Source organism: Artemia sp. Qi Xiang Cuo, chromosome 2, assembly GCF_049724085.1.
Source record: "Artemia sp. Qi Xiang Cuo chromosome 2, ASM4972408v1, whole genome shotgun sequence".
In the NCBI taxonomy this organism is placed as follows: Eukaryota; Metazoa; Arthropoda; class Branchiopoda; order Anostraca; family Artemiidae; genus Artemia; species Artemia sp. Qi Xiang Cuo.
The window spans coordinates 24,524,769-24,546,300 of NC_142795.1; the positions used below are offsets into that span (position 1 = coordinate 24,524,769).

Here is a 21,532-nt window from a genome sequence, read left to right on the forward strand (position 1 = left end):
TCGGACCCAAAACCAACCGTAGGCAATTTCTCTGGAGAGCACAAGCTTTAGGCGCGGCAAAATACTCTAGTCTTTGTAACTGAAATAAGTAAAAAATAGAGAAAGAAACCATTCTAATATCATTCTCCTTTTAAAAGGAAATGAAAACACGTATAAGACAAATTAACAAACTCACGATAACAGCAAGGTCATTTTTATTATAAATAATAAACAAGATCCTTGTTCTAAGAACCAAAAGGTCATCTTTTAATTCATTTCAGCGTTTCCAATTTGAAATTGAGCAATAAATCTGAAGCAACGCGTTATCTCATGGGTTCTATATAAGGTAACCAAATAAATTTACCCATACTTGCCCTCTTGTGACCCTTGAATATTTGCAGTAAATATGAATACATTAAGGAATATACGAAACTATTCATGTGTTCACAATTATCAGGACAGGACTGAAATATCCCCCACCCCAAAAGAAAAAAGACTCGTGGATGGACCACCAAAGAAAACATCAATCACTGAAGTTGGATTAACCCAATACTGAAAAATAATGGTTTATTTGCTGAAGGTTAGAAAACGACATTTAGAGAAAAACGAACCACTGTGTAAGTCGAAGGGACTTACACAAGAGTATTTACTATCTATCTATAAAAAGTTACAATCTATCTATACTATCTATAAAAATACTACAAAATGATTAAATATATACTATAAATATTATAAGATATATACGGTACTGGTGCATTATAACTAAACCAGCGCTAAAGACTGTACAAGGAAACCAGACATGGAAACCCGTCAAACAACTATTTGCTATCTAAATTGATTGCAAAGCGTGATTTCTCATTGCGTTTACAATATTTAAACTGTTGTTTTTTGGAGTTTAGGGGGGGGGGTACCTAGGTTCGGTTACGTATTTAATATACGCTATGCTTTATCCCCCACTAATGTGCAAAATATAGCCCAAATTTGCTTCTAAACTATTACATTTTCATCCTATTTTATTTTATTTCATTAGCATTAATCAAACTTGACTTCTTTCGCGTATAGCACTGGTTTAGTTATAATGCAGAAGTACCATATATACTATAAAAATGTATAAAAATACTATCTATAATAATTCTATCTATAAAGAGCAGAAGAGTATTTACTATTTATCTATTAAAAGTTTGATTCTTTTTGCAAATAATAAAGACTATACTCGTTTTAGCCAGATTTTTTTTTTTCAAACAGGAGAGCTACAAACGAAGAATTTTCATCCATAGCAATGAAAATAGCAAGTCGAAATGCAAGAAAATGTACGTATTTACATTTGAAATGCACTTTTTGGAGAAAATGAATACCTCCCCTCGGCTGAAAAATATTCCTGTCATTGAACATTTGGTCTATGCGCTCCTTTGCATCAGCCCAACAGACTTGCATCAGTTTAGTTATCATCTGTATGACTGTTAGCATTTACTTTTTTTAATCCTCTTATGAAGAATTAGATACTTATCTGTTTTCTACTTATTTTACTGTGTGTGTGTGTGTGGGGGGGGGGATTTCCAAACATAGATTTTCACACCCGAATTTCCGTGTTGACGAGAGCTCCAACAGACTAGTCTGTGAAAACACCCCCTCCCCTTCTCCGTTTAGAAGCACAATGTAAAGGTTAACCTAAAAAATCATCGTGGATAATCATGAAATTGAATTAAGATTACTAAGCTTACCAGAAGGTACTTTATTATGGCCACTCGGACTGTGGGCCCGAAGTGTATCTTCAGAGAGTGTGCAAACGTGAGGTTGAGTCAAGTCCGGGCTACTTGATCGCACCCTTCGGCATTCACACATGGCACCTATAAAAATCAATTGTGTAAGATTTTCTAACAATACTCTTTTAACAAATCCCGACAAACTTTTTTCGTTTTTTCGGTACAAACAAAGTTTACCAAATTATTCAACAAAACGGGGATTGAGATCGCGTTATCTTTTCGACTTTTCTCCAAGATAAAATTTACTGACAGGAATTTCTAGTTACTAAATTCATTAATTTTGTTACAATTTTTGGCACCGCTAATCAATTTAATTACATTTGTCGTTAGGCTACAGTAATAGAGCTTTTTTGTGTATGCGTGTGCGCACATGCATTTGTTGACCAATTCATCAGTTTCTTATCTTGGAAAAATTGCTTTGGCAAACAAGATACGACAAGAACATTAAAATCATGAAAACAATTAATTCTGTTGAATCAAGTTTGTTTATAAGTCAAAATGGTAAGCCTAAGTTCAAACAGCTAATCAATTTATTTAAAAAGATTATATACATACATATATATATATATATATATATATATATATATATATATATAATATATATATATATATATATATATATATATATATATATATATATATATATATATATATATATATATATATATATATATATATATATATATATATATAATCGGTAATTAGAAGCTTTCTTTCTGGATTACGAGCAGAAAGGCATGTAGGAAGAAATTTGAAATGCCGGGGGAAGGAAAAGGCATGAATGATAGTTTAATGTGTTTTTATTATATTCTAACTTGAAAATAAAAACAGAAACCCAATCAAAATAATATCTTGTCGAAGTTCTCTATACTCCAGCGTTAAAATGTGTATTTATTCCCATTATGCCTCTTTTCTCATGACCATCATTACTGGTTGCATAAATTTTATTATTGATTCAAGCGCTGAAAGACAAATACAAATCCAATGGAAGTTGAGTTGAACGGGGGTTGATTTGTATAAGATCCCAGTATAGATACGAAGATATTGTAAAGGGGTACAGGAAAAGAAAACAAAATAAAAGACAATAAAAACAAGGCAAAAAGAAGGGAGGTTATCAAAACACCATATCTTCGGTAAATATAGCTATGGACGAAGATTCAGTTTGTTTCTGTTTCGGATAAAAGTCAAACCATCAGTTTCTCTTTCCACCAGAATTGTCAGGAAGCGACAAAGCGTTTATTTTTTCTATCTTTTCTCTTTGCTTGGGTCAAAGCGCTTTATTATAGTGTATATAATGGCAATAAGGCATAAGGTTTAATAGAGAAGTAAATAATAACAATGCGATATTTCACAAGAAAACACTTGTCCAAAAGGTTTCAGGTGGGGTCCCATGCCTTCCATGCCTGGTAAAACTAAGTCATGAAGTCTTAAAGATATAAAGCATAAATTGTGGATGCATTTCTTGAGATTTATAATTTAATTTAAGGAGTTCCCCATGGCAAGGTGGTAAACAAACACTACACTACAGCTATACAACTTAAAATACAAAAGAAACCGATTGGTTGTGATTCGATGGGACCGCACCAAGGACTTTAGGTGATCGATAATAATACAGTTCCGTAAATATTAGGACCTTTTTCTATTTATACTTTTTTTTTCTGAGAAAATTACCAAGCCGAAGCACATAACGCGTTCCTTTAACGACTCAGTGAGCTTTTGGCAACAAAATTTGCGTTCCCTAGAAAATTACTCCGAACTGCCTTAATTTCAGGCAAAGTAAATCGTGTTTTGAACATAGTAGAAATATTAGTAGCCTACCCTATACTTTATCAATCTAAACTAATACATTAATCAATGGATAATAAATACTAAAAATTGTGCTAGAAATTTCTTTTAATGGGAAAGCTTTAATATTTCTTTTATATTCCAAGTTTTATATTTCTATGCCATTTTCTAACATTTCTTTATATTTTTATTACATTTTCTTCTTATGATTTATTATCATTCTTTGATTTTATTTCGGCCCAAGCCCAAATCCTAAATTTTCTCGAATTTCTCGGAATTTATTATTCAAATTATTAAATAAAATTATATTTTTTTTAATTTGTTCCCCCCTCCCCAAGTTTTATTAATTATCACGCCAGAAAAATCTTGCGTTCTTGTCTAGGCTCTCTTTTATTTCCATAGCATTGTCACGATTAAAACCTGGTTAAGGAGGCATCGACAGCACTGCTAAAAAGAAGGGGAAGAAAAACATAGGCAAATACCTGAGCAGTGTTCACCCGTTGAGCCTGCATCACTGGCATCATCATCACAAGCATACCAATAATCAGATTCTTCCACATTTTCGGATCTTATTGGCCCATCAGTAGTATCTTCACTCCATTCAGGTGTTTTCGCTCCACTTTCCCGTCCACCTAGGAAATGTTTCCGACTTACTTGATATACACTTTTGCACACAAATGATAAAGACACTTTCCGCACTACTTTTTTTATGCACCGCCTTCTGCTATCCATTGACAATCATCAAGTGTCAACTTTGGCATCAACTTTTAGTTTTAGACCTGCTATTTGTAGCAACAACTATATTCCTATAGCGCTAAACAAAAAGATTGTTTTTTCTTCTTTGCAAGATATACACATGAACGACTTACTTACTTCGGTGTTCAAAATTGATTTTGAGTAAAAAGAAAAATTTCGGGGGGGGGGATAAGTTAGAAAGCTAAAGAGGTCGTTACACTTTTTATTAAAGGTTCTAAACACTGAACTTGTTTCCAGTGGAGCAACCGGAACAAGAGTTTATAGGTGGTTGAACCAAGAGCCCCCGTAGAGGTTCTTTTAAGGGGGTGCTGACTTCCCGCCACCTGGTGTACATCTTGGAACACCACGCTTGACGCATTCCCCAAAACGCATGGCACAGTTCCACCACCCCTGGCACGGAGATGTTAAAATTTCACGGAGATGTTAGAAAAGTCATAAATTTAGTTTCTGATAAAAAGACCTCCATATGATTTTAAGTAGTTTTGGTTGTAACGGACACTACACCCACGCAAAAAAGAAACATGGGTGAAAAACAAGCAGTAAAAATCAGCAATTAATCCCTTTCCCATTTGTTGCGTTCAAGATTTGAGTTCAAGAAAGCTTAGATTTCAAGTACATTGCGAACCTCTATTAATTTTTTTAAGCTCAAAATTTCTCCCAGATTTCCCGACGCTAGATTTATCGTCAGACCAATCAGTCAAAAATGGAGATTAGATACATCCCGGTCGGACGACAAGAATTTCTAATATTCTACTGAAATTAAAAGTTAGATGTTCCGAGCCAAGAGTCCACATTTGTGCCCAAATTTACGTTTTATGGCACAACATAGACGAAGATGACAGAACTGCACCAATCGTTTTCTGAAAATCCCACGAAATTCTTCCCTCCTAATACGTTTCTAAATTCTAAGTTTTACAGCAAAATTATTAGTCTGCTAAGAATAAGGAAACAAAACAATCTTATTTAACGCTACAAGGCCAATATAGTATAAACCTAGTTTCAAAACACGGTTGCGAATTACCTTCCAAGGTTTGAAAAGAATTAAATCTATCAAGCAACTCATATCATTCTAAACTGTAGCAACAAATATCATTATTAATTCACTTATGCTAAATTTGATATTTTACTACCCCTTTGTTCACACTATAATATAAACAGCATCACTAGCAGCTTCACAACAAAGCATGGATTAATTAGTTGACTAATTAAACGTCACTACAATCACTTGTAATCATCCGGCACTGATTAAAGCTTTCTGAATATCTAAAGGATAACATCAAGAACACGTCTTAATCCTTAAAACTTTAGCAGCATACTGAATATATTAAGCAAGATTCAAAAAGGAAAAAAAAAGATAGATCTGCAGAAAATTTGAATACGATAACTCTGTCATTACTTGGAGATAAGAAATGCATTCCGCACATTCTTCTATTGCTATTGAACCATACGAAAGACATTCTAATCTCAACCACTATTAAGGGGCTACGAACTAGGTTGCATTGTGTACACCTTAGGCACAGACCTGTAACTAGATTTGTCGAATCAACAAAAATAAGAAGCTTATTTGATGTGTGATATGGTTGAGAGGTCAATCTTTCGTGGACTGTTTAGAAGCCACTGCACGAGACGCTACGATTTATGATGGCCTTGATTTGCCTGTAATTTATTTTTTACTATGTTTCCAGGAATTTAGGGGATATAGATATCCTCATTTCTTTTTATGAACCCATGCTACATCTTTAAACTTCACTGTAATGTTTTATGTTAGCACTTGCCAACACCCTCACCCTCCCAAGACAGTTTCCTGTCGACGCTGATGATACTTCCCCCTTTTTTTCCACCTCTGTTCCGATAGGCTTGTGAATGCAGTGTCTTATGGTACATGGAAAGAGGAAAAAAAGAAAGAGGACATTTTCGTAATGAGAGGGGCACTTCAGGTTTCAAAAATATTTAAATAATGAATTATATTCTGGAACTTCTGTCTCAAATTGAACCGTTGGTTTGGAAAAACGATCTATATTTTTGTTAACAATAAAAACTCGATCAAAATAAGACTCGGATTTTTCCTTTTTCTCTTATTTTTTTTAAAGTAAAACAAAACCTGGTTGAGGTTCTACGGAAAATTTTGAGAAGTACATCCTTAGCGCCATTGCTCAGTTTGTTCACTTGTCCATTCTTTAACTACGTAATTATTTTTTGAAGCTCATCTCTCAGAAACTTCTTCAGAGAATTCTCCTTTTTCCTCTTTATTGTTTGATATGTATTTGCACATTTTTTACTAGTTTTCACTCCCAAAAACCTTGTTTAAATGCACTTAAGTCACAAATGTAGAGCCAGAAATCAGTTATAGTAATCCAAAAAAGACTGCGTTTATTCTGATTTTATTTATTTTGCAAGGCATATTTAAAGCCCATCCCCTCAACTTTGCCATGCTCTATCGACTGAGCCAATTTATTACTTCCTACCTTATTGGATTCTTATGATATTACAAAATTTCTATATATATATATATATATATATATATATATATATATATATATATATATATATATATATATATATATATATATATATATATATATATATATATATATATATATATATATATATATATATATATATATATATATATATATATATATATATATATATATATATATATATATATATATATATATATATATATATATATATATATATATATATATATATATATATATATATATATATATATATATATATATATATATATATATATATATATATATATATATATATATATATATATATATATATATATATATATATATATATATATATATATATATATATATATATATATATATATATATATAATATATAAACACTATCTCGCGTTTCCTCACTCAGAAATATACTTGAGAAATTGAGTCTTTGATGTAAAGATGGCTTTTTCTATATTTTAATGCCAATTAGCCTCCTTCTACAAATAACTGGTACTTAATAATAATAATAAAAAAACAGCTATCAGGTTCAGTTAGAGAACTTTTCAGTTATCCGCACACACCATCAAATGAGCTGCAACCACTGAGGCAAAGAAGTAGAGGCGAAGGCAGGCCCGGTGGCACAGTAAATAGTATCGGGAGCAAAAGGGATTTTGGCAGAGGAGCAGCCAGAGACAAAGTTATGTGCATTTGAGATTAACAGTCTGTAGCCCCTTGGCAATTATAGAACATGTCAGCTAAAGGCGATTGAGGTTAGAGAACGCAATAAAACTTTAGACATTATTGTTTCGTGTTATATTTTATGACTTTATTCAGATAGATATTTTTCATGCTTTGAATAGAATGAAGCAGCCATTTTCGCTCATGAAATGAACGTTAATTAGTCTTTTTATTCCAGCTTAAGCAAAGAAACACCGAAAGTAGCATAGTTGATATTATAAGAAAGTTAAAAGTAATTAAATTTTGCTGAAAGCTACGTTAAAACATACCGCAGAATGTTTTGTATTGGCATCAAATTTCACATTTTCGATAAGTTATTCAATATATCCTTTTTTCGATCAAATATATTTCAGTAAGTTTTTAATAAAAGCCTTTTTCATTAATTTTCGAATGCCGCTAATTAGTTAAAAGATGGACAAAGATCAATTGGGTTGTCTCTTTACAAGGCCGTAAGCTATCCAAGTTTAATTTTTGCACAGGGAATATTTTTTTCGGGGAATCTTATAAAAAAAACTATAAAAAACACATTAGAAATTTGTTAAAATTTGTAATATACATTTTTAAGAGTTGTACCAAAATTCAGGGGGAGGGGACAAACTCCGTACCACCCAACCCTTGGATATGGTCTTGTCTCTTTATGTGTGAGTTTTCTTTTCAGCAAAAAATCCTTAATCGCTAAGTGAGTTTAATATAAAATCTAGAATTACTGAAGGTGAAGTGTCTAAAAATTCTTGAAAACCCACCGTCTAAGCACGCGCTTCTTGGCGAAAATTCTAATCGTTTAAGACATAAAGAAATACTCGAATCACGTCTTCTTCTCCATGCGATCCATCTGTTTTTCTGAGGTGTTACCCTTTAGAGCTAGATTGTCCCTTATATGTTGATAGAAGATTCCCAGACGGGAAAACTTAGATCACAACCAATCTTGTCTTAGTCTGAGGAGATCATCATCTTCAAACATACCTAGATAATGTTGGCATAGGTAGTTTAGGGCAGAAGAGATGGGATCGAATCCAAGGTATTTTTTAGAACCCAGATAAATCTTACGGTCCCTCTAGCCGTAAAGATAAAACCTGTTTCCACTTATGGGTACATCTATTTCTACCGCGACAACTCATAAGACGTTAACACGACACAACTCTACTTGGACTTTTCGAGGGGGCAAAAGCAATCCTTTAAAACGGGATGATGGCCGCTTGTTTAAAGAGTGAAGCTCCCTCTTAACTGACATAACTTCAAAATATAATTTGAGCTAAGTTAATAAAATTCGGTTAATTTAATTAGTTTAAGAATTAATTTCATTTAACTACCATATAATTTACTTTAATTTAATAATATTCCAAGTTAGGAAAAATCCTAAGGTTCAAAAAGAAACTAAAAACATTAAAAACGATCGTCATCCTCAGAAGTACTGCTGATGACAATCACTTCCAGTGGCAACTTGCAAGATCGAGAAAGAAGGGTCGTCCCAAGAGCGCGCAACGCCATACTTACCAGTCGGGTCTCTGCTCTCTTAACATGGTCCCACACGGTCTCTTAACCCAAGTGGGAAGATGTGCTGGCGGTAACAGTATATCGCAAAGACCGGAGACTCATTGGCAATGCCCTAGGCGCCTCTGGACGCATGGGAGGACCTAAGATAAGGTTTAGTTTTATATTGATGTTTAATTTAAGTTCTGGCTCTCTTTTCAATTACCCCACGACTTTCGTATATTTGTACATGATTTAGGTTATAAATAAATGATTATTATTGTTCTACTAATCGATAGAGCTTGCTTAGATTAAGAGAGTGGGCTACAAATCAAAGTATTTCAGACCATGTCACATTACGAAAGAAAGTGGGCTACAAATCAAAGTAGGCTACATTAAGAAAGTGGGCTACAAATCAAAGTATTTCAGACAATGTCACATTACGCCTTTGAATAACTACAGCCATACCGTATTGAATTAACTGGATTATTTTTGGTCATACAAAAAAAAATATTTCTAAAGGGAGTGCTCAATATTAAGTGCGTTTATTTAAAGGTTAATACGTGAAATAGGGTCAAAATTCTGGGTCAATAGTTTGAACTAGGTAAAAGTTCTACAGTTACATCGAAAAGGAACTTACCTGTTGCTCCGTCTACAAGATCACAGGATTTAACAACTGGTGATTTTGACTTTTTTCCATCAGGCTTTACTAAAGACAGGTCACAATGTTCAATATGGCCTATCACAGTATCTCTGCCTTCATCTAAAAAATTCAAAAAGTAAAAGAAATAAACAAATGAGACGGGTCATTAATAATACAGAAGAAATTTTGTCAAAACTGAATAAATATCTATTAAGACAGTGACTTATAAGTATGAGTAATTCAAGCAAAAGTTGAGCCCCACAACTAACAAGATAGAGAGAGAGAGAGGGAGAGAGAGAGAGAGAGAGAGAGAGAGAGAGAGAGAGAGAGAGAAAAGATAGAGTGGGGGAGAGAGAAATAGGATTACATAACCCTCTCGCTTACAGCAAGACAAAAATCTCTACATAACCCATATCTATAATTATACATAATTGCCCTTGGTCAAGCAATTATTTGAAGATGGTTATGTTTCAACTTCCACATTACAAAAAAAACATAAAAAATTTAATCTGATCATAAGAGTAGAAAGATAAGCAAAAACAGTACCTTCTGAGTCCAAGCTAACAACGCGATCAGAAACAATTCCTGAAGTTGTTGAAGAAGTACTGATCGTCGAAATTCTTTGATCTACTAATGAAGACAATCCCAAATCACTCAGTCCTCCCAGTATTTGGATATTAGCCAAAGTTGCATCAGATGGATGAGGAAGCCCATTTTCTGCAGCCCACGCTAAATTGGCAGGACTATCCTTTGCATTCCGAACTGCAAAAAGGCCTTATAAACTAGTCTAGTATGTTATAAAAACAGTTTTATATAGCCAAAGTCTTTGGGGACTAATCATAAAATTACGAATTGAGCTAGGCGAAAAGAGGCACTTGATTTTATCTTGTCTGATAAAATTTCCAACATAGTTTGTCTAAAATAATTTACTGAACTGCTCTCGAAGGGAGAATCAGCATGACAATGAAGATCAAGAGGATCAAAGTTTGGTTGAACATCAAATCTTGATTGAGCATCTCCCTTTGAGAACAGCTTAGCAAACGGTTTTCGGCAATTATCTCGGAGGCAGGACCTTTAGGGGCAACAATGGTTTCACCATGAACCGTCATTCACCATAAACTACTGGGAGCTTCAAACCACACTTTCCCCAATTAATGAAAGACAAATATGCAACTTTTATCTTTGGAAAACCTTCTCCTCCTGTGTTCAGGCATGAGCTTACCACTGTTTTTCTCTCATCATCCGAAATCTTGGAAGTCACGGTCTCATCAATGACAGATCCCTCTGATAGCGAACTTGTTCCAAACAGTGTACTCCTCCCCCGTATAGGGTTAAAAGCCCTATAAGCCTTATAAACTAGTCTAGTATGTTATAGAAACAAGTATATACAGCCAAAGTCTTTGGAGAATAACCATAAAATTATGAATTGAGCTAGGCCAAAACCGGCATTTTATATTGTCTGACATCAATAAATGTTTGGAACATGTCGCGTGTTATAAGCATAGTTGAGCACAGTCAAAATCATTATTATTTTTTTTTAGCTTAGAGTTTTTACATAACTGCGTTTGCGGAATTCACGTGTTCCATCACAAAAGAAAATTTAAGGCACAAAACGGAGGTTCGAATTAAGGATTGTTCTAGAATCAATCCTTGAAAAATTAAAACTTTCATCAACAATAAAATTTCAAAGCACGAAAATCTTGCAAAAAAAAAAACCAAAAAAAAACACATTTTTATGTCCACAAGAAAAACTGGATAAACAAAAAAGAGAAAACTGTACTATTTTTCTATTATTGTTATGCAAATATGCATTTGCAAGCATATTTTATTTTTCCTGTTTTCGCGAATTTTATTTAAAATCGTTATAACTTAAAAAGTTATATTTATCAGTTTTCAGTTATTAACCAGTTGGTAGTTGGTTTATTTCGTTAAACTAAGAGCTCTCGTGAATTCCAAAACAAAACTAATTCGCTAATCAATCAGGAAAAAAGGTTTCAAAAAGCAATAGTTGTCATGCTCAAAACATATTCAAAGAAGAAAATAATATCCCATAAAATTAAACTATCCGTAATTATGTTATCAATAATTATTTCGCTTCATAATTTGACAGGACATCAGCCACAACTTGTTAAAAAAATTTGTAATAAAGCATCTTTCTGCATATAAATTAATATAATAGCACACGCTTTTTTTCTCCGAAAAATTTGATTTAATCGAACCCTTTCTCCAATGATCTATTTTATGCTTCCAATTTAAGCACTCATTACTGAAAAAAAAAACTAAACCGGATAAAAGTAGGGAGTTTTTGGGTCTAAAACAGACTTCAATAGTTTTTAACAATATTAATATTAAGGGTGTGTTAGTAGTCTCCAAGATTGTATCCAGGATTTCGTTTGGGGGGGGGGGGGATTTACAAAAAAAACTTTAAAAAACGCAAAAGAAATTTGTTTCCTTTTATCCAAGAGACGGAAAAATAAGGGAGGGACGTCCCCATACGCGATCGAGAACGCGTACATCAGAAAGTTTTCCCGTCTAAAATACCTTTACTTGTAAGGACTACGGGACTTCGGACTATGGGCTATGGACTACGGGACTTGTAATGACTACGGGACTTCGGACTATGGGCTATGGACCACGGGACTTTTTACGAATGAATACGCAACCGTGCGGTATTACTTCATCCATAACTTGGAAGCTCAACATAGAGTTTGTAGATATGTTTAAATCGATTGTTTATCTCAAAATTTTTAATCGATAGCCATTTTGTCCTCCACGGAAAAAATCGTAATTTGGTGCCGCAAAATGACAGGAAACGCCACTTTCCCGTAGTACAATCTGTTCGGTCACTTTAAAAGAACTCAGAGCTTTGATCTTTGTTCTAAAGATGATCTTCTAGGACCATCGGTTCGACAAAACCCTTTCCGAAAAAAAAACACACACCGGAGCCTACATAGAACAACGGGAGTAGTTTTGATCTATCAGAGCCCAGCATTGGGACTTTATTGGAGTGCACTGGAAAACAGTGGGTCTTTGGAAAAAAAAACTGCAGAAGTCAAAGCACTGTCAGGGAGAAAAAGAAAGTGAGTGAGAAAGGGATTGAGAGAGGAGACAAAATAAGGGAAGAAGAGAGAGACAGCGGAAAAGAAATAGAGGAGAAAGTGTGGAAGGAAGAAGGAGTTAAGAGAAAGAGTTAAGAAGAAAGAAGGGAGAGAGAAAATAAATAGACAAAACGTAAAATTACCGTCCTCAGCTATTTTCATGGAGAACTGATGAGTAGCTTGGCAGAGATAAAGTAGGTGTTTGCATTTTACATCGGAACTGGCATAGTATGTAAACTTTTTATTCTCACATTCGGCTCGAAGCTCAAATTTCCGTCTCTAAAATAAAAGACTCAACTAAAAGACCGATTGATAACCATTTAGGAAAAACAGAATATGTAGAATGGATATTTAACCAGCAATTGACTATTGTAAAATATAATAATTAACACTATTCTCCCCTAAAACAAAAAAAAAATAATCGAATCAGTTAAAATGTAAAATCTTCGAAAGTAAAAAGTCTCGGACAGTCATGAGCGTAGAGGGAGCTGATTTTCGGCCCTATATTTTTTTTAAATTCCAAATCATGACATAAACTTACACGCAGCTTTTTTGAAATAAAGACTATATCTAAGCGAAAGTAAAGTGAAATAAAAGACCAAATGCCGGGATTGTACCTTCGTTGACAGTTTTAAGCAAAAAAAGAAGAAAAAACAAATTTATAGTTAAAGAGTTTTAGCATAATACCGAAGATTAAAAGCCGAAATGAATGAAGCAAAAATGGAAAATTGATAAAACAAAAGTTTGAATCGCAGAATAGAAAAAAAAAATCAGAAAAAAAAATTAACAAGACTAAACATACACTGCAAAGAAGAATGAACAGTAGAAATAGGACAATACTCCAATTAAGTAAATAATTTTGTAATGTTATCATCATCAAAATCATCATTTACTTGGTAATAACGCAGACATTGCATAGTATAAAGAAAAGAAAATATAACAAACATAAACATATTCAATGAACAATAAGAAACATATTTAACACAAATATATAAAAAAAGTAAATTAAAACTAACCATCATCATGATGGAAATTAGGCAGCTGCTTGTGCTGTAGTTCTGGGCCATGCTGTAATTTTGTGCTGTAGAATGCACTGCTGCTATTTTTGCTTCTTTACTTTTTAGTGTGCTTATTGTTAGTTTTTTTTTAAGCTTGGCTCCTGGATTCTCCTGGTTTCAATTTGTGTTTGTTTAAGTCTAATATAAATAGACTTAATTAGTGTTGTCACTTAATAGATAAAATTTGTGTTTTCTTGCTTGTCTATGTTGACGCTTGAATTCGAATAAAAGAGTCTCTTAAGCTTTTTTTGGTCCCTAAATGAGCGTCGCTCGGGGAGGGGGGGGTTAGTGGGGCAGTTTCCACCCAACAATGTGGAGGAAAACAAATTATATATCCCATGTCCCTTGACTATCCGGATATGGACCCCTCTTGCCCCCCCCCCAATAAAATCCTGGAGATTCGCCCCTGGGTCTTTACATAATGAGAGATTAAATAATAAAACTTATTTTCCAGGACAGATCATCTCATTATGGGCATGCTTCAAAAATCGCCGCTTTTACGATGTCAAATTTTCCCACGTCCGAATTAATTGCCAAAAGCCGTTTGCTAAGCCGTTCTCAAAGGGACGCAGCAGAATATTCTAGATCAGGAAACTGAAGCGTGATTAAACATACGTTGCCCAGCTGGTCCTCCCATCAAATTCAGTTCACCAAACGATTTTTGGCAATTATTTCAGAAGATTCAAAATGTCACAACCTTTAGGCATAACAGCGGCGATCAGCGTTACCAACACGGTACAACTGTACCGGTTTTTGTACAACCATAAATTTTTGTATGCAGCAAATTTCCTTGTACATTTGGGTTGTATTTGATCTTTTCTGACTCGGATATCTGTTCAAGTTTCGTTTTAGCAAAAATTTCCTTCTTGATATTGCAAATTTTAATGTACTGTTCAATAGTACACGTTAATCTCTCAGTGCATACTCAGTACACGTCAGTGCATAATTTAAGCCGGAAAACTGGTACAACTTATTTCAAAGCATTGGCAGTACTGGCGAGGATATGCCATTGAATTAAAGGCTCATTGCAGGCATTTTTAGTCTCTGTAGGAAGTGAAGCTAAGAAGTTTTTTTTTTGACACGCAGAGTCATTCCCATTCTTTCCCATTTTCCCAAGGTAGATACACAAATCTTAAAAAGTGTGTAGTAGGCTAACTCGTTTTCATTTAACTATCAATAACAATCGCTCGAAGTATAATATGGGAGTCAGCAACTAAGATTTCATTTTTCAATTATACGAATCGTTCAGATGCCAATTTAATCAAGTCAATAGCACAAACAGCAGAGAAAATTCAAATTTAATGTCCATTTCTGGCTTTGTTTAGGCACCACAAGTGGAGAAAAGTCCAGGCTCTTTATTCGTAAAGATTTAAAGGGGGATCTTGCCCAGATTGGCTTCTGAAACGATATTACCACTAGGAAAATAAATTCACTTTACCTCAAATGATAGATTTTTAATACTATGCCAAAGGAGACCTGCCTTCAGTGCTTTCAACTGATTTTCGTTGGCTTCATAAATATCAACACCGCGTGTAGCAATTCCCAACCAAACAGATGTGGTAGGCTGAATATTTGAATCCATATTAGGGACCTGCAAATAAAGGATATAAATCGTCCAGCAAGGAGAAAAATGTCGTATTTTTTGTTTTATGTAAAAAAAAACAGATCAAAAAGACAGATAGCCGATTATAATGGTTAATTAACAAAATTACAATAATTACATGTTACAATTATGCGCCCAGAACGCTATTATGTCTTCGAGAATCGCTGTAAAATTATCTCTACCTTCACACTTCACTTTCGTACGCCACATGTGCTCGGCTAAGTAAGTTGATAAATGTTGGCGGTGAGTACCTCGGTGCCGTTTATTTTGCCATTTGGCTGAACCCCACACTCACTCTACTTTTTGTGTATTTGCGCCCGTTATTGGGTCGACATTGTGATTTACTGTTTTATGAATAATTTTATAATTTTATCATTCATTTTAGATCACCCGTTTCACACAACTCGACTCTAACAACTGTTTTATGATCGGGTATCTCTCCCACCTCTGTCCCGGTAACTGCCGCGTCTCATTTGACATATAAAAGAGTGGGTATAATGCACAAGTACCCAAGTTAGCTCCAAAACTAATAATTTTATCATTCATTTTAGATCACCCGTTTCACACAACTCGACTCTAACAACTGTTTTATGATCGGGTATCTCTCCCATCTCTGTCCCGGTAACTGCCGCGTCTCATTTGACATATATAAAAGAGTGGGTATAATGCACAAGTACCCAAGTTAGCTCCAAAACTTCTCGCAGGGCGCGAGTTTTCGGCTGCGTGTCCTCACCCAGAAATTAACGGTTATACTGTACCTCCTTATATTAGCCATATAACACGCCTTATTTTTTACTATTTTCCCCTCTCCCCCCTTCACTACGACCAGAAATGACAGCCCGACTCGTAGCTAGAACTACTCTTATGAAGAATACAAAACCCTCTTTCAGTTTCCTTCAAATTCAAAGAATTCCGCACATTCCTGAGCCAAAACAAAGAAATGTCCCAAGAGACAAGGAAGAATGCGTCATATAAAAAACTTGGCAAGCATCAGACCACATTTTCATTGTTTGATTTTCAAGCCACTGTCTTTAGCTACTTACGTCACAAACCCAAATATTGGCTTTAATTTAAATGAGTGGACCGACAAATTAACTAACAATTTATCATGGCTACTTTAAAAAAAACTATTACAGAGTGACGCGACAAACGAGTTCAAATTGCTACCGAAGTCCTTGGGCCAAGAGAAACCTACTGCACACAAATAATTAAATTGAGGGCACAAACCCTCTACAAATGGCCAAAAAAGTGGTGGTTTTTTTCGACCTGTTTGGAACTTACACCAGAAGTTCCTTGGGTCAATGGAACAATATTCAATATATATATATATATATATATATATATATATATATATATATATATATATATATATATATATATATATATATATATATATATATATATATATATATATATATATATATATATATATATATATATATATATATATATATATATATATATATATATATATATATATATATATATATATATATATATATATATAAATTATTAAAATCTAGCATAAAACGTGCTCGCTTTCATTTTACAAAACTCTATAATTTATCATTTGCATTGAAACATCAGGAAGGCAAATTCCTAATTTCCTAGATTTTCCCAATATACCGGTTGAGAAGGAGTTTCCGGGGGTTGGAGCTAAGAATACGTCGAGTTTAAATTACGTATCTCTTCAGACCCCACATGTGACATGCACACTCTTTTACCACGACAAGAAAATATGAATAAAAAAATAATAAAAAAAAAACAAAAGGAAAAATTCCTCTAAATTTAGTTCATGGATTATTGTTGGGATCATTTTAAGGATCATTTTAGAGAACACTAAACAGAGAAAATATTTTTCATATCTGGGTCTGCAATTTTTAAAAGTTAACATTTCGGCTTCACATTAGGAAGACAAAATTTTATATAAAATTAAAAAAAACGCGTCAAAAATTTGTTTACATGAATTTTTGATACGTTCTTACTAGTCAGACAAAATTTGTGGGGGGGGGGGTCATGGTATGACCTCTGGATACGTCTTTGCAAAGAATTCATTTACATTTAATTCGGATATGTTTTTTACCAACATCAACAAAAGTTGCTGTCTTTAAAAAGGTTTCAACGTTTTAACAAAAGAGTTTAAAAGCCGACACGAGTCAGATTGATCACATTTATTAGACCTTTTCTCAGTTACTGCATCGTAAAATGAGAAGGCAGTAAACTCTCGGAGAAAGTGTTTAGCAGTATAAACGAGAAAAGTGCCTGTCATACTTATAAAGACTTACCACAGTGCGGGGTATATACATGCCCCTTTCTCGGGCAGACTCGACCTTATCCGGCTTCTTCGAATGCATAAGTCTATACAGATGAAGTGAATGATAACAATCCCCGTGCGACGCTTCCTTGATGTATGAAAGCTGTGCTCCTGCTTGCGTCAAGCCTCTCTGATTCCGATGAAAGCTGGAGATCTGCTGATGAAGATAGGATTCGCCAAGCCGTTGAATTATCTGAAAAAAAAAGAATTGGTATAAGCACAAAATATGTACATAGGACACAGTATAGGTATATATAAACAGTAGCAAAAAGTTTCTTCAGAAATGATACAGATTAAAGCGTTCGGAAACGAAAATACGTCTGCATCACAGCATTAGTTCCCATAAGCTCGTCGTATTGCGCTAAACTTTTCCCTACTGTTCATATATACTTATACTGTAACATAGGATGGGTCTTCCGGTCCCTACCTCCTAGAAATTTTAATTTTTTTACAATATTCACTTTCATCTAAACAGTCCGTAATGGTTCCATAATATATTTGCGTTTTTAACAAAAAAAAAAAAACGGGAAAAACAATGCCCAGTAGGAGGGCTACGGCAAAACATGATTAACTTGACCTGACTCCAAAAAAGAGACTCACAACTTAAGAAAAACAATGTCTCTATTCCGTCGGTTCTAAAATATTAACTTTCTGAGCTAGATAATAAGTGTAACTCAATAAAGTATTTTTCAAAATACTTATTAACTCAATATATTTTTCAAATCTGGAGGGATGGAGGATTATTTTTGTTTTCTAATTTTGTCAATAGAAATACCAAGAAATGGCATTTTTCAATAAGTGCCCAAAAAACGTGTTTTTAAAGGTCTAGAGGGAGCAAATCCCCCCGCCCCCCTTATCGACTTTCTCGGCATGTATAAATAGATTTTTATGTGTGGGGGGGTGGGGGCAGCAATAGCTAAAACAAATTTTACTTGACAATTTCAATATGAAGTGCCCAGAAATTCGCGATAATTTTGGATTTCTGAGGGGAAGGTGGTCTCTGAGTCCCTTCCCTTCTCTGTGTGCGTCCCTGTTCGTAATTCCATTTTAACATATATTGGTCAGATTGTCAATAGTGAAAATCTGTTCGAATTTCTTGGTACTAATCCTTGTTTTTACAGAATATCCTTGTGAAAGTACAAAGTCAGTCATTTGGTTTGACCCTAAGCCTTAAAAATATTTAAAAAGCGGACTTCATAGGCTGCCTCATGAAAGGATTATATGTACCTTTGATTGCGACCAACCGTAATACATCAAACGAACTATGCAAAATGGAACCCAGCCAAAAGATGAAAAAAATTAGGGTTTCTTCACCCATAATAATACACGGCGAAGCTTTTTTGCCGGTAGATCCTACAAACTATTATGTAGATGAGTTTTTTTTCATAAATTGTATGGGAATACACTCGGTCGTATCAAATTACGCTTTGGTGAGACGCGTGCGGATGCGTAAAGATAGAATAGAGAAGAGAAGAAAAAAAGTCCCCAAGAAGTTTTCCGCTACTAAATAAATAAATATATAATTATATGAAAGAACAAGTTATATGGATATGGCTGAAGCCCATTATATAAAATCAAATAAGATAAACATATATATATATATATATATATATATATATATATATATATATATATATATATATATATATATATATATATATATATATATATATATATATATATATATATATTGTTTAATTGCCTAAAAGGCGATAAATGCCTTTTTTGGTATCCTGATTCAAAAATGCCTTCTCTTTTTTATATTTCACTGAAGATGAGGAAAACCTCAAAACCACCCCCGTATATTTTAAAAATGCATCTCTCCCCTCCAACATTTTCAAGAATGGAACGACTGAAAGTAAGGAACGACTTTAAAACTTAAACCGAACAGAATTTATTCCGTATATGAAAGGGGATGTCCCCTCCTCAACGCCTCGCTCTTTACGCTAAAGTTTTTTATTTTTTAAAAAAAATAAGATTTTTGATAAAGTCAAAATTTAGAGTAAAGAGCGAGGCGTTTATGAGGGGACAGCCCCTTTCATATAAGGAATAATTTATTTTCGTTTTAAGTTTTAAAGTCGTTCCTTACTTTCAAAACAAAATTTGCATATTAATTTTACTTTTATTTGGTTAAATGGCTTTCTCGAAACTTGTTTAATTTTATTTACGAACGTTTTTATTAGTAATAAATATACGTAACTTACGAATTAACTTACGTAACGAACTTCTATATTCATATATTTTTAATACGTATATTAGGGGGCTCGCCCCCTAGTCAATACCTCGCTCTTTAAGCTAAAGTTCGAATTTTGTTCCAATTCTTTAAAAATGACCCATTAATCACAAAGGCCGTTTATTATGAATAAATAGCTCTTATGAAAGTACTAAAAAATCTTTGGCTTAAAGAGCGAGAATTGACTAAAGGGTGAACCCAATCATACACGTAATATTTTTTGTTCGTTTTAAGTTTTGATGTTACTCCTTATTTTCAGTTGGAAAACTTGTTTTTTATATATTTAATTTCTGATCTTTTTTTAAATAATGCTGGGAAATCCGGCGGCCCCTTCATAGCAATGTCCCTTCCCCCATGAAAACTTCCTTCATAGAAATATCTTCCCAAATAACCCCCGACCCACCCACGCCCCTACGACCACAAAAAATCACCCCCTAAAAATTCTGTTCACGTCCAACGCACACATAAAATATGATAACAGGGTTCGAATTTCACAACTTTCAGCCCTCCCCCTGGAGACTTTGGGGGATTAAATAATCATAAAGGACCTAGTTCTCATATTTTCATCAAAACTGAACAAAACGGATATCTCAAAAAATTTTGATCAGGTGACGGGAAAAAAATGAGCGTGGGAGGGGGCCTAGTTACCCTCCATTTTTTGGTCACTTAAAAAGGGCACTAGAACTTTTAATTTCAGTTCCAATGAGTCCTCCCACGATATTCTAGGACCACTAGGTCGATAAGATCACCCCTAGGAAAAAAAAAAAATACTTCAAAGAAATTCTTCTTCAAAAATTCTTTCTTCTGGCAAAAAATGCGAAATTCCACATTATAGTAGATAGGAGCTTGAAACGTCTACAGTAGGGTTCTCTGATACGCTGAATATGATGGTGTGATTTTCATTAATATTCTACAGCTTTTAGGGGTTCTTTTCCCCTTTTTTCGAAAATCAGCCAAATTTTCTCAGGCGCTTAGCTTTTGATGGGTAGGATTAAACTTGATGAAAGTTATATATTTGAATTCAGCATTGAAATTTGATTGTTTTGATATATATATTGGTATCAAAAATCCGTTTTCTAGAGTTTCGGTTACCATTGAGCCGGGTCGCTCCTTACTTACAGTTCGTTACCACGAACTGTTTGAAAGACCCAAAAACCAGCCCTTACAGATGACAGCGGGAATCGTATGCCTTTTCCCCTTTCAACACTACCCCCGGGGATTTTTTCCGAGGAGTCTCGTGCCCAAAGACTAGCACATTATACACATTTCAACTTTCGTTTTTTCACTTGATTTCCCACTGACGTTCTTAGGGCTGAATTCCCTACCCAGTCGCCTTGCTTCAAGTTATGCTCAATTTGAATCCTCGCATAGGGGAATAAATGAAAAATTCATTTCCTAAAAATTTCAACAGTTTTTTGGGTTTTTTTTTAGGTTTTAAAACATAGAAATGCCATTTAGCGATGCGTATACCACACGCGGGCAGAACAATTCAAGCCGAACCAACAGCAACAATAGGCATGCAATTCAAACACAGTATAGCTTCTTGATCTGCTTGATTTGTTATCCGGCGGTCGCAGACCTTCCATAGAAGCTGAATATGATGGATATTCATCCGGATCTTCAAAAA

At 34.1% G+C, this 21,532-nt stretch overlaps 1 protein-coding gene across 4 annotated transcripts in view; it reads right to left on the reverse strand.

Moving 5' to 3' along the window:
- ex (FERM domain containing expanded) overlaps positions 1–21,532 on the reverse strand; it is a 154,564-nt gene that overhangs the window by 49,902 nt on the left and 83,130 nt on the right. For all 4 annotated transcript variants that reach the window (XM_089099862.1, XM_089099867.1, XM_089099871.1 and 1 more), the window contains 7 exons: positions 17,644–17,865; positions 15,194–15,346; positions 12,841–12,976; positions 10,146–10,361; positions 9,597–9,719; positions 4,010–4,159; positions 1,701–1,826 (listed from right to left, as the gene is read on the reverse strand). In XM_089099862.1, coding sequence (XP_088955988.1) covers positions 1,701–1,826; positions 4,010–4,159; positions 9,597–9,719; positions 10,146–10,361; positions 12,841–12,976; positions 15,194–15,346; positions 17,644–17,865 — 1,126 coding nt within the window. The remainder of the gene's footprint in view (positions 1–1,700; positions 1,827–4,009; positions 4,160–9,596; positions 9,720–10,145; positions 10,362–12,840; positions 12,977–15,193; positions 15,347–17,643; positions 17,866–21,532) is intronic.